Here is a 12,985-nt window from a genome sequence, read left to right on the forward strand (position 1 = left end):
CAACTTATAATGCAATTTAATACTTACGGCAACTATATATAATAATAATAATAATAATAATAATAATAATAATAATAATATTGATTTGATTAAATTTAAATTATTATAAAATTAGTTCAATTACTGATAATAAAAATAATTTTTTTAAAAATAAAGAATTTTAATTTTATAAAATAACTTATTTATATTTATATTTTTAAAACTGAGGATCGCTACACATGTGACTAGGTATAGAAAGGATTAATATTATTAATTCTTTTACAATTTTATTAGAAAAATAACTTTTTATTTTTAACCAACAATATAATCATCAGTCAATAGAATAGTAAAAAGATAAAAATTAAGAAAAGAATTTGAACAAAATATTAAGTAATTGTCAGATGAAAATACTGATTCGTATTTTTTTTTTCAATTTAAAGTCAAGTATTATTTTAATTCATAATATTTGAATTAAATTTTAATTTTATTTTAAGTATTTTATTTTATTCTATTTTAGTCATCTGATCAAAATTAATTTTTAAATCTTTTTATCCTATTATTATTTTTTTCTCTTATTATTTTATTATGTTTATTTTTAAATCACTACAAATCACTAGAATAGTATGACCATTATAATTATAATATTTACTATTATCTAAAAGAAAATCATAATTGTGTGAAAATGATATCTTTTATCTAAGAACTAAAATACACTACAAGAAAAACACCCATTCAGTTACACTTGAAAAGTGTAGCCAAAAGTGAAAAAAAATGATGCCTTAGGCTACGGCTACGCTTTTTGGGCTACGGCTACGCTTTTTGGGGTGATTCCTATTCAGCCGTTGCCTATTCTCAATGGCTACGCTTTTCTGCACCAAGGGCTACGCTTTTGGCGTTTAGGAATAGGCTACGCTTTTCAAGTGATGCTGTCCAGGACCAAAGGCTACGCTTTTCAGCTTTCATTCTTCCAGAATAGGCTACGCTTTTTAACGCTACTGCATTACTTATAAAGCGTAGCCACATTGTATACCATGGCTACTTTTTATAAGCGTAGCCTTAGGTCCCTCTTTTTTTTTTATATATACTATAGCTACTGTATATAAGTGTAGCCTTAGGTCTTGGTTTTTTTTTTGTATACTATAACTACTGTATATAAGTGTAACCTTAGGTCTTGTTTTTTCTCTCTCTATATATATATATATATATATATATATATATATATATATATATATATATTATCTAATAATTATCAATACAACATAATAATATGATTACATGCATAATAATTCTGCATTTTTATTTAAATGAGTTGAATATTATAAAATAAAAATAAATATATAATTATACTAAATAATTTCTTTAAATAATATCAAAATAACCATAATATCACTTAAAATTTACTACTAATAATATCAAAGCTGACACTTCTGTTTCTGACTGTGAAAGTAGAGAACTTAAAATGAATATACAAATATACAAGCGAAACAAATTTGCAGCACGTGACAAGTATTTACAATTTCTTTTGAATTCCGGAGACAAGTCATCACAGTTTGAAGACCAGCATCACCAAATGTATCTGCACTACTACTTCCAAATGATATACTAGCAGCATTGCGCTCCTTCTTTGCCTTCCGAATATGCAAAGCTTCAAGATGGCTATGAAGTATTTTATTCTGAAGGAGGTTGATGACATCAATCAGACAAGTAATTTGAAAGAAACCAATGCAATAAAATATAAATAATAAAAACAGTTCACACTATGTGGGCTTGCCACAAGGAAGAAACAGTGTTACTACCTGCTATCAAATACAGTTTATGGACATTCTGTTTAAAATTGCATTACAATGTGACCCATTATTTCTTTTATATTTTGAGTTGAAGAAAAAGAGAAAATATAGAGTTAGGAAGAAGAGGTCATTCAATCACCGACAGTGGCACAGACTGCACATTGACAGTGATTAACTAGACTTGCTAACTGTAACTGATCTTAGGTTGCAAACTGCAACCAACACTCACCAAAGATACCAAATAAATTAACAGTCTTGTAAATAATGAATTCCTCATATACACATCAATGGACCACAATTTTTTAATGTGTTGGGTAGACAACAGTTTAATACTAGACAATAAGAGCAAGTTAGGACACAATAATTCAACAAGAACACTGAAGGATAACTGAATAAGGCATCAGTGAAACTAAACGGGTGAAAAGAAAACCTGCTCATTTATTTCATCATATTTCTTCTCAGCGTCATTTCTTGCCTTCTCAAGCAATTTCTTCTACTCTTCCCACTTAGCCTTCAGTTGACTCTACAAAACACAAATATGCAAACAGGGTGAATTATCGGTACATTTATCCAGAAAATCAAACAAGCCAAAATTTCAGTAAATGGGAAAGAATATATAAAGTAAGTAGACAAAGTGTAAACCACGTGGCTTATAGGGAAATCCCAGTGCAAGAAGAAATGAAAAATCCAACTGAACTAGCACTATCAAAGAATCACTAGACACACTGCAAGTTTCACACTGCTAGTATAGCATGAACAAAAACAGCATCCACTTCACCCTGTTATCATAGTTACACATTTACACAATCAAGCCCATAATATCCAAATAACCAATCACATGAAAAAGAAGTTAGCTCTTTTGGAGAAGAAACTCAAATCCAAGGAACAAAATTGAAACCAGTTAACTAATAATAATATAGGATGAAACTAAAGACCAAAAAGAAATAGAAAGCAAACAAAACTTAACTAAATATGAAGCAGAATTTTGTGCAGAAGATGAAGCCTACTAGTTCTTCTGGGAATTTGTGCAGCTTCCTCTGAATTCATGTTTCCTCTGATAAAATCAACAATGGAATCATCAATTTGGAATCAAAAGTGATCATAAGCACGAGTGACCAGAAGCACTAATAATATGCCTTATAATAAAAAATAATATGCATAATAAACTAAATTCACTAATGAAACCAGCAAGAGTGATCAGAAGCACTAATGAAACAGAAATAATAGAGTTGTTGTACAACAACAAAAAATATTCACTAACCCTTCGGCAAGCTTTAACTATATCTGACTCTGGGAATTGAGCACCACCTCGAATGTCCTATCACCATAAATAAAAGCAAATAACTCAGCCTCACTAAATGGAAGTAGAAAGAGGAAATTTGGATGCACAAAGTATACCTTGCTATAGTACCGCTTCAGCAACATTTCCTTTGCCACCCTGCACATGCCACAAAAATAGAGTAAATTTGACATGACCTGCATATGTTACCAAAATCATAAGAAAGAAGTAACATTTATTTTTACAAGACAACATAGTGTTTTAGGTATAGAAAAAGAACCTTGTTGCACAACCACTCAGTCCAAGATGGTTCTTTGCATAGAGGTGAAACAAGTATCAAACCAAGTACACGTTGTCTATACTTCATCTATTGTAAACATAAAAACATTAGAAAAATTGAACGATCCATCATTGAAACTCTAATGTAATTTAAAAAGGGGAGAGGCTGTATAGCACCAACATAATAACTTACAGCAAATAAGGTAAGAATGTAAGCCCCGGCAGCTACTCCCATGCACATTACTGCACTAAGACTGCACACAAAACGAATGTTGGGGGTGAGATTGCCTTCTCAAAATGAACAACTGCCAATATTCAAAGCCTAATGGAAATTGGTGTAAACTAATTTACTTTATGTCATTAAATGGAAATCAATTACAGATTAAGCTTGAACTTACTCACCCAAAAAAGTTGAGAACCTCGGCTATTTGATCTGCTAGGTCATCAACAGAAAGAATTGGATAATCTGGAACAATCTCAGGAGCTCCCAACTGCAACAACTCTTGAACAAAGTACAAGATGATAAGAAAGTAAGAACTTAAAATATTATCAATGAAGGAATTTATAACAGTGAGGAGATATATACATCAAGTAACACTGCAAAATAATCAAACACAGCTTAACATGATGAACACAAAATATTCAAACACAGCTTAACATGATGGAAGCAGAAAATGAATGCTTAATTTACAAAAAGTTGAAGAAACTGGGATCAAAGAACTCAGCAAATCAGAAATCTATGGGAATCTGCAGGCTGTGTTTATAGAAATGGATAGCACTCAAGATATAAGCATAAGCCTTCAAACCTTGTCCCAATTACTACATAAACAAAAACCAGATTACAATTTTTTAAAAACTATAAACAGATTAACTTCCAAAGTTGTTAATCACATGTCACCTTATCAATTACTACATAATTTTGATTTCAAGGCATGTTTTGTTTGATGAAACTAAATTTCCTTATCATGAATTATTCAAAGCAGATTCTCCATCTCCAACTTACAATCAATTTCCTCATATTGTTTTAACTTTTCCTAATTTTACTACTATATCATCTCATAATACAAGTCAAAATTCTACACCTACTGCTACCTCAACAAATGAGATAAGGGATATTAGAAGAGCAGAGAATTTCAAAAAATAGTGAAGCATCAACTCAAGTGAGAAGCATTACTAACAAAATGAGTATTTATAGCATGAAGACAGAAATATATTACAATTAAGAGAATAGATGAGACTTGGAATCATTGAAGATGTGAAATAATTGAGTACAAAGTTTATATGTTAGTATGAAACAATGATTACTTATACAACTATGAAGCTAAAAACGAACTTAACAAGCAAGATGCAAAATCAGAAAGCAAATTCTAATGAAGCAAGCGACATAAACTCAAAAAATTAGAAAGAGAATACCACAGCAAAATAACTTTAACTCCTATCATGTACTATTCATACAGTAAAATAAAAATGTTCACTCAAACAGAATTCAGAGTAGATTCATAAGATAATACGCATTCAGAAGCTAAAACCTATAACCCTAAAAATTAGAAACAATACGCATTCAGAAGCTAAAACCCCCAAATTAAAAATCATAAAATCAGAACCCTAAACCGCAAGACACCTTCTCATAAAACCAAAGTCAATTCATCACAAATTGAATAAAGAACAAAATTAGAATTCAACACTAATAATAACAAGCAATGATCAAATGCGATTCTGCACGGGAAAGCTTCTAACACAGACAGTACGGCAGAAATTGAACCAGACATAGAAAACCCCTAATTAAATATGAAATTGTGATATCGAATCCTAATTAAACTAACCCTAATTTCAGAGTATAGAACAAATTTTCTTCAAGTGGCAATTTTACTATGGTGGTACAGGGTGATCAGCAGAGCATATAAAAGTGCCGTTAAACATCTCACCTTACCTTATCATGTGAAAGAAGTTCAAATAAAGGACCAAAATAGCGCTCACAGAGATCTTCCATTACCTGCACAGTAAGATGGACTTCAAGTGTCAACTAATTAAACAGCCTTCCCTACAGAAATTGGACCTGAGTGGCTAACCTAACACTGGGGGCCTTCTTCAAAAGGAATATTGAGCCCAGCTGCATCAACTTGAGCCGTGTGTTTTGTTCTTGACAATGGGGATTAGGAACCCTAATTGCCTAAATCAGAAAAAAAAAACTAAAAGCCTACCTATTGTGATGAGGGAAAGCGAATCAAGCAGGGATGGATGGAGCAGAGGTGGCACAAGTAGCAAAGGAGACGCGGAGCACAAGAAAGCAGCGGCGAGCAAAGAAGCAGAAGAGCACAGCGAGACGGTGGTGCGACGTAGGAGAGCTGCGGCGTCGTTGCGTCGTAAGAGAGCCGCGTGGTGGTGTGGTGTAGCAGAGCCGTGTGAGGATGTGGTGTAGTAGAGCCGTGTGAGGATGTGGTGTAAGGAGAAGAGGAAGCTTTGGACGAGGTTGAGAAAGAGAGCAAAGAACTCTCTCAGCTCTTAGCTTTCTGCGAAAGGAGAAGGAGTGCGCGGGTGTTAAAATGGGAAAAAAAATTCCCAAGTGTTATAGCGTGCACATATTAGGAAACGCTAATAAAGCGCACCCAAAGCCTAAGGGTTTGACCACTTTTGAAAAGCGTCTTCTTTGATACGAAAAGTGAACTTATAGATATTCACCTACGGCTACGCTTTATAAGTGATTTCTATAATACCTAAGGCTACACTTTTTAAATGATGCCACAATTGTGTATCCTTTTCTCTTATAAAAAGGCAACACAGAGAAAAGCGTAGCCTATTCATAGAATAGGCTATGAATAGGCTACGCTTTTCAAATGTAGCTTAAAAAAAGTGTGGCTGAATGGGTATTTTTCTTGTAGTGATAAAAGAACATAAAACATTTGAAATAAAAATATAATATTTTAAATATTAAAGACAAAATGAAATTTAGTCTAAACATTCGAAATTAACACAATACTTTACTCAATATTATTAGGAGGCGACTACTTAGTTTCTCTCTTTTCCTTTATGAAACAGGGTGAAATTAAAAAATCACTTAACATTTAACCAGCAGTAGTGGAATGTGGTGCCTGCTTTATAGAATCGATGTCCACGTGCACGTGCATAGATTCCTTGTTAGCACTTATCACCATTTGTTATTTTGCCTAATGCAACTAGGAATTTAGGGTGCTACAGAAGAAGACCTAGAAGAATACTATTAATGAGTTGTTCCCAACAGTGTAAGGTACAAAGGGTGCTTATCTTTGTTTAATTGCGAAGTTGTAATCGTGGAAGCCAATTACTCCTCAGACACTTTCCTCATCATATCAATGTGTTTGTGGTGTGTATGACGTTGGAATGCTCCGAAATTATGTTGCTTCCACTAAGACACTAGTTCCCCCTCTCAATTAAATACATTCATTCATTCATTTATATATGGTACTGTGCAGGGTGTGCTTTTTGGTGCCTGCCAAAGTAATTAAGTATCAACTCTAATTGCTTATATTTACTTTATGAATTTTGCTGTCTTGTGTCCTAAAATTACATACTAGAATTATATATTAAAAATACAAAAAATTATAAGTTTTTAATATATTTATTTTGTATTTATTAAAAAAAATTAAAACGTTTTATTGTTGATAATCTTATTATGTATTTTTAAAACACATGTTAATTAAATCGTTACTTTATTATTAGTGGGTGGGTTATTGCTGGCGATTGACTCTTTTACATTTATTTAGGATGCCATACTTATGTGCCTTTTGTTAACTTTTTAAGAGTGAACCCTTAAAATTCCCAAAACAACAAGGTCAATGCCCTACTTTAAGCTAAGTGTCTTGTGATATATATATATATATATATATATATATATATAACTTATTTTATCTTTATTATGTGAAATAAATTTCAATTTTTTATTATTATTTTTTTCGACAGTCAATAATTAATTACAAGGGTTAAGTACGATTTAAGTCCCTAAGATATAGATCGAAAAATTTTTTGTCTCCAACTTTTTTTTGCATACAAAATCATCCTTAAGGTTTAAAATCAAAATTTAAAATTGTCCTTTTTACTTAAATTTTAAAAGTTTGGAGCAAATTACCTATAGCATAAAAATTATAAAAAAAAAAGAAGAATAAGAGAAAGAGAGTGTTTCTACTCCTGCAAAGGGGGAAGGAAAGAAGAAGAAATGGGAAGGAAAGAAGAAAAAGAAGCTGTCCACGATCCACCTCTGCCTCTGTTTCAGCCGCCACCTTCGTACGATTTTGGTCCCTAAAGTAAGGACGATTTTAAAACTAAGTTAAACCTTAGGGACAATTTTGTATGCAAAAGAAGGTTAGAGATGAAAAAATTTTCAACTTATACCTTAGAAACCAAAATCGTACTTAATCCTTAATCAAATTATTTTTTATTTTGTCTCTAATCCCATTTATATATAATTCTATCACCGAAACTACTCCACCTCACTGAAAGCCCTTCCTCACATGGATGACGGTGACCACCAAAAGTACCCACCTTATCGCTACACCACCACTAGCTTTACTATAGAAAATATGCCTCCACCACAAGTTTTCTCTTACACCAACACCAATCCCACCACTAAAAATACACATATTCCACCTCAACCCATAGCACCACCAATTCCCACATCGAAAATACTCCCACCCACTTCACACTACAATTATTTCCACTATTTCAATCTCTCACTCCAACCTCACAAAAGCCACTTCTATTACAATTGTTGATGCGTGCATGACTTATATGGATGGCTGGACCGTCAGTAAATGAGATGTATTAGCGCCAATATAATTTCAGACGGTTGTGATGACCATTCCATCGCTAAGGTTACCATAGACTTCGCCATCATTGGTAAGAGATTTACTAACAAATATTTCTTTTGTAGTTATAATTACAAGTGGTTAAGGTGCTGATAACGTATAACTCCACCGACAACCAAAGTGTCAGAACACATTAACGAATAAATAACTCTTATTTTTGAAATTCAAGTTACTAACGTCCATGACGTTGCCAACAAGTTTAATTTTTTTATCTTTTATTAACTTAATAATGTTACCAACATCATAGCCATCAGTAAGCTATCACTACAAGAAACACGTTGAATATCATCAGATTTAGCATCGGATGTCAGCGGCAGTTTCATAGGTGGATTTGACAACAAATTCGTCAGGTAAAAAGCTACTGTCGAATTCAATTTTTGATGATAAATTCACTGGTAATATTTGGAGAAAAAAAAGAAAAATCAGAATGCATTACCATCAGATTTATCTGCCAGTATATCCAACAGTAAATTTGCCATAAATTGGAACAATGCGCCCTCTCCCCTCATTTTGAAATACTCACTCTCTCTCTAAACCTCCTCTTTCTCTTCAGTATCACTCTTCAAAGTGCCAAAACACGGCCACTCCTATTCTCCCAACATCGAATTTCTTTTCCTTCTCCCAGCCTTTCACAGCGACGAAGTTCCTCCCTCTTTTTTAGCTGTTGACACTGCCACAGAGCACCTTGATTCGCATGCCGTGGTAGCACAACTCTTTTCGCTTGCTCCCTCATCCTAGAAGCGCTTCTCGTTGTGTCCTCCTCCACGACACCACGTACCAAAAATTGCGCTCATCTTCTACACAACAACAGTCACCGTTGGCCTCCACGCACATCAGCGGCAACCAGATGTCGTTGTCCTCCACGCACAATAATAGCACGCACCAGATGCGATTGTCCTCCACGCAGTAAGACCTCCCTTCATGCCGTTGTCCTAAAAAATGGAGCCTCCGTGTTAGGTTGGTTCTGGATTGTTGTTGATTATTGTTCTTCTATTTCTTCACTGATGGCTTCTGCTATTTTTTTGAAATTGTTTGTGATGATTTAGGATTTTTTTAAAAATTATGTTTTGATGATTTTGGTTTGAAATTTTATTTATGATTCTGATTTTTAATTTTGTTTTGATGATTTTGTATTTGAAATTATGTATTTATTATTTTGATTTTTAATTATGTTTTTAATTTCTTTGATAATTTTGCTATTTGATATCAGTTCAAGTGAGAACCCACTACAAGAAAAAAGGCCTGTCGCCATACTTTTTTCTTGTCACGCTTTAAAAGTGTGGCCAAAAGAGATCGACGGCACGCTTTTATAAGGGTGGTGATTGATTAAAGATTTGGCCACATTTTTTCTTGCGACGCTTCAAAAGCGTGGCTGAAAGGCATCAATGGCCACGCTTTTATGAAGGTGGCAATTGATTAGAGATTTGGCCATGATTTTTTGCCACGCTTCAAAAGCGTGCACATAGAGAGCAACACGCACGCTTTTAAAGCGTGCCAATAGAGTTACGTTGTGTTGACGTCTTTAAAGTCCTGTCACTACGTTTTTTTGTTGCCACGCTTCAAAATCGCAACCTAAAGGGATCAATCAGCACGCTTTTGAAGCGTGAATTTTTTGTTTTCGTTACTTTTTAAAAGCGTTCCCATTTTCTACACTATTATATATATATATATATATATATATATATATATATATATATGTTCATAAAACCTAATTCCCTAACCTTTGCCATCACTCCCTCTCCTTTCAAAATTGAAACCCAAATTTTAGATTCTCTCCCATCTCTCCTGTCACCGTCGTTCGCCACTCTCCTCCCTCGCACTGCCAAGCTCATTCCCCCTCCCACTCTCAGTCACAAACTCATAGTCCTCTACTCCTCTCTGTCGTCGCCGTCTAGCCGTCCAGCAATTGCTGTTTCCGTTGAAGCTTCATGTCATCCAACAACTGCATTTCTTAGTGTCAGCATTCTCCACGCCGTCGATCTAAACATGCTCGTCCTTCTTAACGACGTCATTCTCCGTCGTTCTCAGTCTCTCTACTTCCGTCGTTGCATTTTCTAATGGAGCATCAACCTTAGGTATGATTTGTTCATTTTTTGTTGTGATCCCTTATTTATTCTGAACTTTAAATTCTATTTTTAAATTTTTAAGCCTTATAGTTTCTTATTTTTTTTAATTTTATTTTTAAATTCTGTTTATTTATCATAATTTATTGTTATTATTCTGATTTATGTTATTTTTAATTATTCCAGCATTAGGGTTTTTGATTTTTTTAAAGTCTGTTTGTAAATTTAATATGCAGTATTATGAGAAGGATAACTGAATAGCAATGTGAAATAAGCAAGTAAATTCTACTCTACGGAATGACTTTGCACTTGGATACATTTGTCTACACTAATATTTGATGCTCTTTAACTTTCTTATATAGAAAAAAAATTTTTATGTCCTATTTAATTATTTTTATGTTTTTTGTTTTGGTTGACAAAATATTGTGATCTATGGTGGCATAGAGTCTACCTTCTTTTATGGCAGGAAATTGTGTTTGTTTGATCATTGTTGAATTTCTTACTTGTCTTGACCTTACTATTCAACTCGTATTTTTTCATGTAAAAAAGAGTAGAGAGGGAGCTTTTTTGCTTATTGCTTGTGTTAATATAACATCAAATGTTTGGTACAATTCAACAACCATACACCATCAGCTTGCTAGAATCGAATATACTAAAGGATAAATAAATTAGAAAAGGATGGTTCTAAAAAAGATAGATAATTGGTTTGATCTTGATAAGTGCAATGCCTGCCACATGGATCAGGTATACTCCTTCTCTCTCTTTCTCTCTCTCTCTCTCTCTCACACACACACATCTTCAATCCTCCGAAGCATTGTAACACCCTACCACACAGAGCCTTACACCTAGGATGTAAAACAGAGGTAGCGAGGCGCTACGACCTCTAAAAACAAAAATTTAATATATAATATAGTGAAAAAGGTTTATAACTAGGAGCCTTTGAAGAAAGGGACAAAATAAAAATTGTTAAGTCGAAGAACTTAACACTCCGTGTACGATAACGTAAGCAAGATAACAATTTAAATACTAAGAGTTCCAACTCACATGTAACCAAAACTCAGGACTCGGCTCGCGAAGATAAACCGGTACGAGCATATAGTTATACATACATAGATATATAGGAAGACCTAAAATAAAATCCAAAATACAAAGTTACAAAACCTGAATCTCCAAAATCACCTCTAAGAGGAATTAATACAGCATATATATAATAGGGGGAGATAATAAGCATCTAAGCAAATACAGATAACCAAAATAAACCCAAAAGATAAAGATCTTTGCAACAACAGAAGCTTCCAGCATGCTTCAGCGAGGTGCCGCCTGACCTGCATCTGAAAACCACAAAACCTGCATGGGTGAGAACTGGAGGTTCTTAGCATGGTAACAGTGCCCACATATCTAACATGTAATGTCCTGGGAAAGCCGAAGGCAATCCTAGAACTTCTAACAGATAATTAAAGCTTAAACAAAACTAAACCATGAGTTTAAAATATGCAACTAGCTAAGGGTCTTTAGAGCTATCTAAAACTCCCCTTTTCAACTCCTCTAAACTTTCCAACCACCAACGGAACCAAATGCAATAAACACAATTATTACAAACAGAGAAATCACAAATAGGATTTGGTGCGCGAAATTGTGATCACTACACAACTTTGCACAACTAACCAGCAAGTGCACTGGGTCGTCCAAGTAATAAACCTTACGCGAGTAAGGGTCGATCCCACGGAGATTGTTGGTATGAAGCAAGCTATGGTCACCTTGTAAATCTTAGTCAGGCAGACTCAAATGGGTATAGATGATGAATAAAACATAAAGATAAAGATAGAGATACTTATGTATTCCATTGGTGAGAGCTTCAGATAAGCGTATGAAGATGCTTTCCCTTCTGTCTCTCTGCTTTCTTACTGTCTTCATCCAATCCTTCTTACTCCTTTCCATGGCAAGCTTATGCAAGGGTTTCACTGTTGTCAGTGGCTACCTCCCATCCTCTCAGTGAAAACGTTCCTATGCTCTGTCACAGCATATGGCTAATCATCTGTCGGTTCTCGGTCAGGCCGGAATAGAATCCATTGATTCTTTTGCGTCTGTCACTAACGCCCCGCCTGCTAGGAGTTTGAAGCACGTCACAGTCATTCAATCATTGAATCCTACTCAGAATACCACAGACAAGGTTAGACCTTCCGGATTCTCTTGAATGCCGCCATCAGTTCTCGCCTATACCACGAAGATTCTGGTTAAAGAATCCAAGAGATAAACACTAGAGCCTTGTTGCTTGTAGAACAAAAGTGGTTGTCAGTCACTTTGTTCATAAGTGAGAATGATGATGAGTGTCACGGATCATCACATTCATCAAGTTGAAGAACAAGTGATATCTTGGACAAAGAACAAGCGGAATTGAATAGAAGAACAATAGTAATTGCATTAATACTCGAGGTACAGCAGAGCTCCACACCTTAATCTATGGTGTGTAGAAACTCCACCGTTGAAAATACATAAGAACAAGGTCTAGGCATGGCCGAATGGCCAGGCTCCCAAAGTGATTAAAAGATCTAAAGAACAAAAGATTCCAAAGATCAGAAGATGTTCAAATACAATAGTAAAAGGTCCTACTTATAGAAAACTAGTAGCCTAAGGTTTACAAAGATGAGTAAATGACATAAAAATCCACTTCCAGGCCCACTTGGTGTGTGCTTGGGCTGAGAAATGAAGCATTTTCGTGTAGAGACTCTTCTTGGAGTTAAACGCCATCTTTTATGCCAG

General features: G+C 34.3%; 1 protein-coding gene across 9 annotated transcripts; it reads right to left on the bottom strand.

Annotated features, from left to right (window-relative positions):
- Positions 1 to 1,293: 1,293 nt before the first annotated feature.
- Positions 1,294 to 5,877, bottom strand: LOC130951967 (protein NDL2-like). Of its 9 annotated transcripts, XR_009074170.1 has the most exons (10): positions 5,526 to 5,877; positions 5,255 to 5,317; positions 3,727 to 3,826; positions 3,518 to 3,578; positions 3,326 to 3,412; positions 3,165 to 3,204; positions 3,028 to 3,084; positions 2,734 to 2,820; positions 2,197 to 2,289; positions 1,294 to 1,652 (listed from the first exon to the last, which is right to left on the bottom strand). XR_009074170.1 is itself a non-coding variant. In XM_057880729.1 (9 exons), exons 2-8 carry the CDS (start codon positions 5,312 to 5,314, stop codon positions 2,773 to 2,775), a joined length of 480 nt encoding a protein of 159 aa, XP_057736712.1. In that variant the 5' UTR covers positions 5,315 to 5,317; positions 5,526 to 5,877; the 3' UTR covers positions 1,294 to 1,652; positions 2,197 to 2,772. The 9 variants fall into 9 exon arrangements, 3 of the variants coding, with proteins under 3 accessions (XP_057736712.1, XP_057736713.1, XP_057736711.1); XR_009074165.1 differs by having other exon boundaries at positions 2,197 to 2,820; XR_009074169.1 differs by having other exon boundaries at positions 2,197 to 2,820; positions 3,727 to 3,815; positions 5,250 to 5,317.
- Positions 5,878 to 12,985: the final 7,108 nt, after the last annotated feature.

The sequence above is a fragment of the Arachis stenosperma genome, chromosome 9, assembly GCF_014773155.1.
Source record: "Arachis stenosperma cultivar V10309 chromosome 9, arast.V10309.gnm1.PFL2, whole genome shotgun sequence".
Lineage (NCBI taxonomy): Eukaryota > Viridiplantae > Streptophyta > Magnoliopsida > Fabales > Fabaceae > Arachis > Arachis stenosperma.

Coding starts and splice junctions, on each gene's coding strand:
- LOC130951967 (XM_057880729.1), bottom strand. CDS start 5,314: ATGGAAGATCTCTGTGAGCGCTATTTTGGTCCTTTATTTGAACTTCTT. Junction 3,413..3,517: donor ACATTCTTACCTTATTTGCT/GTAAGTTATTAT, acceptor TGTTTACAATAG/ATGAAGTATAGACAACGTGT. Junction 2,821..3,027: donor TAGTTAAAGCTTGCCGAAGG/GTTAGTGAATAT, acceptor TGATTTTATCAG/AGGAAACATGAATTCAGAGG.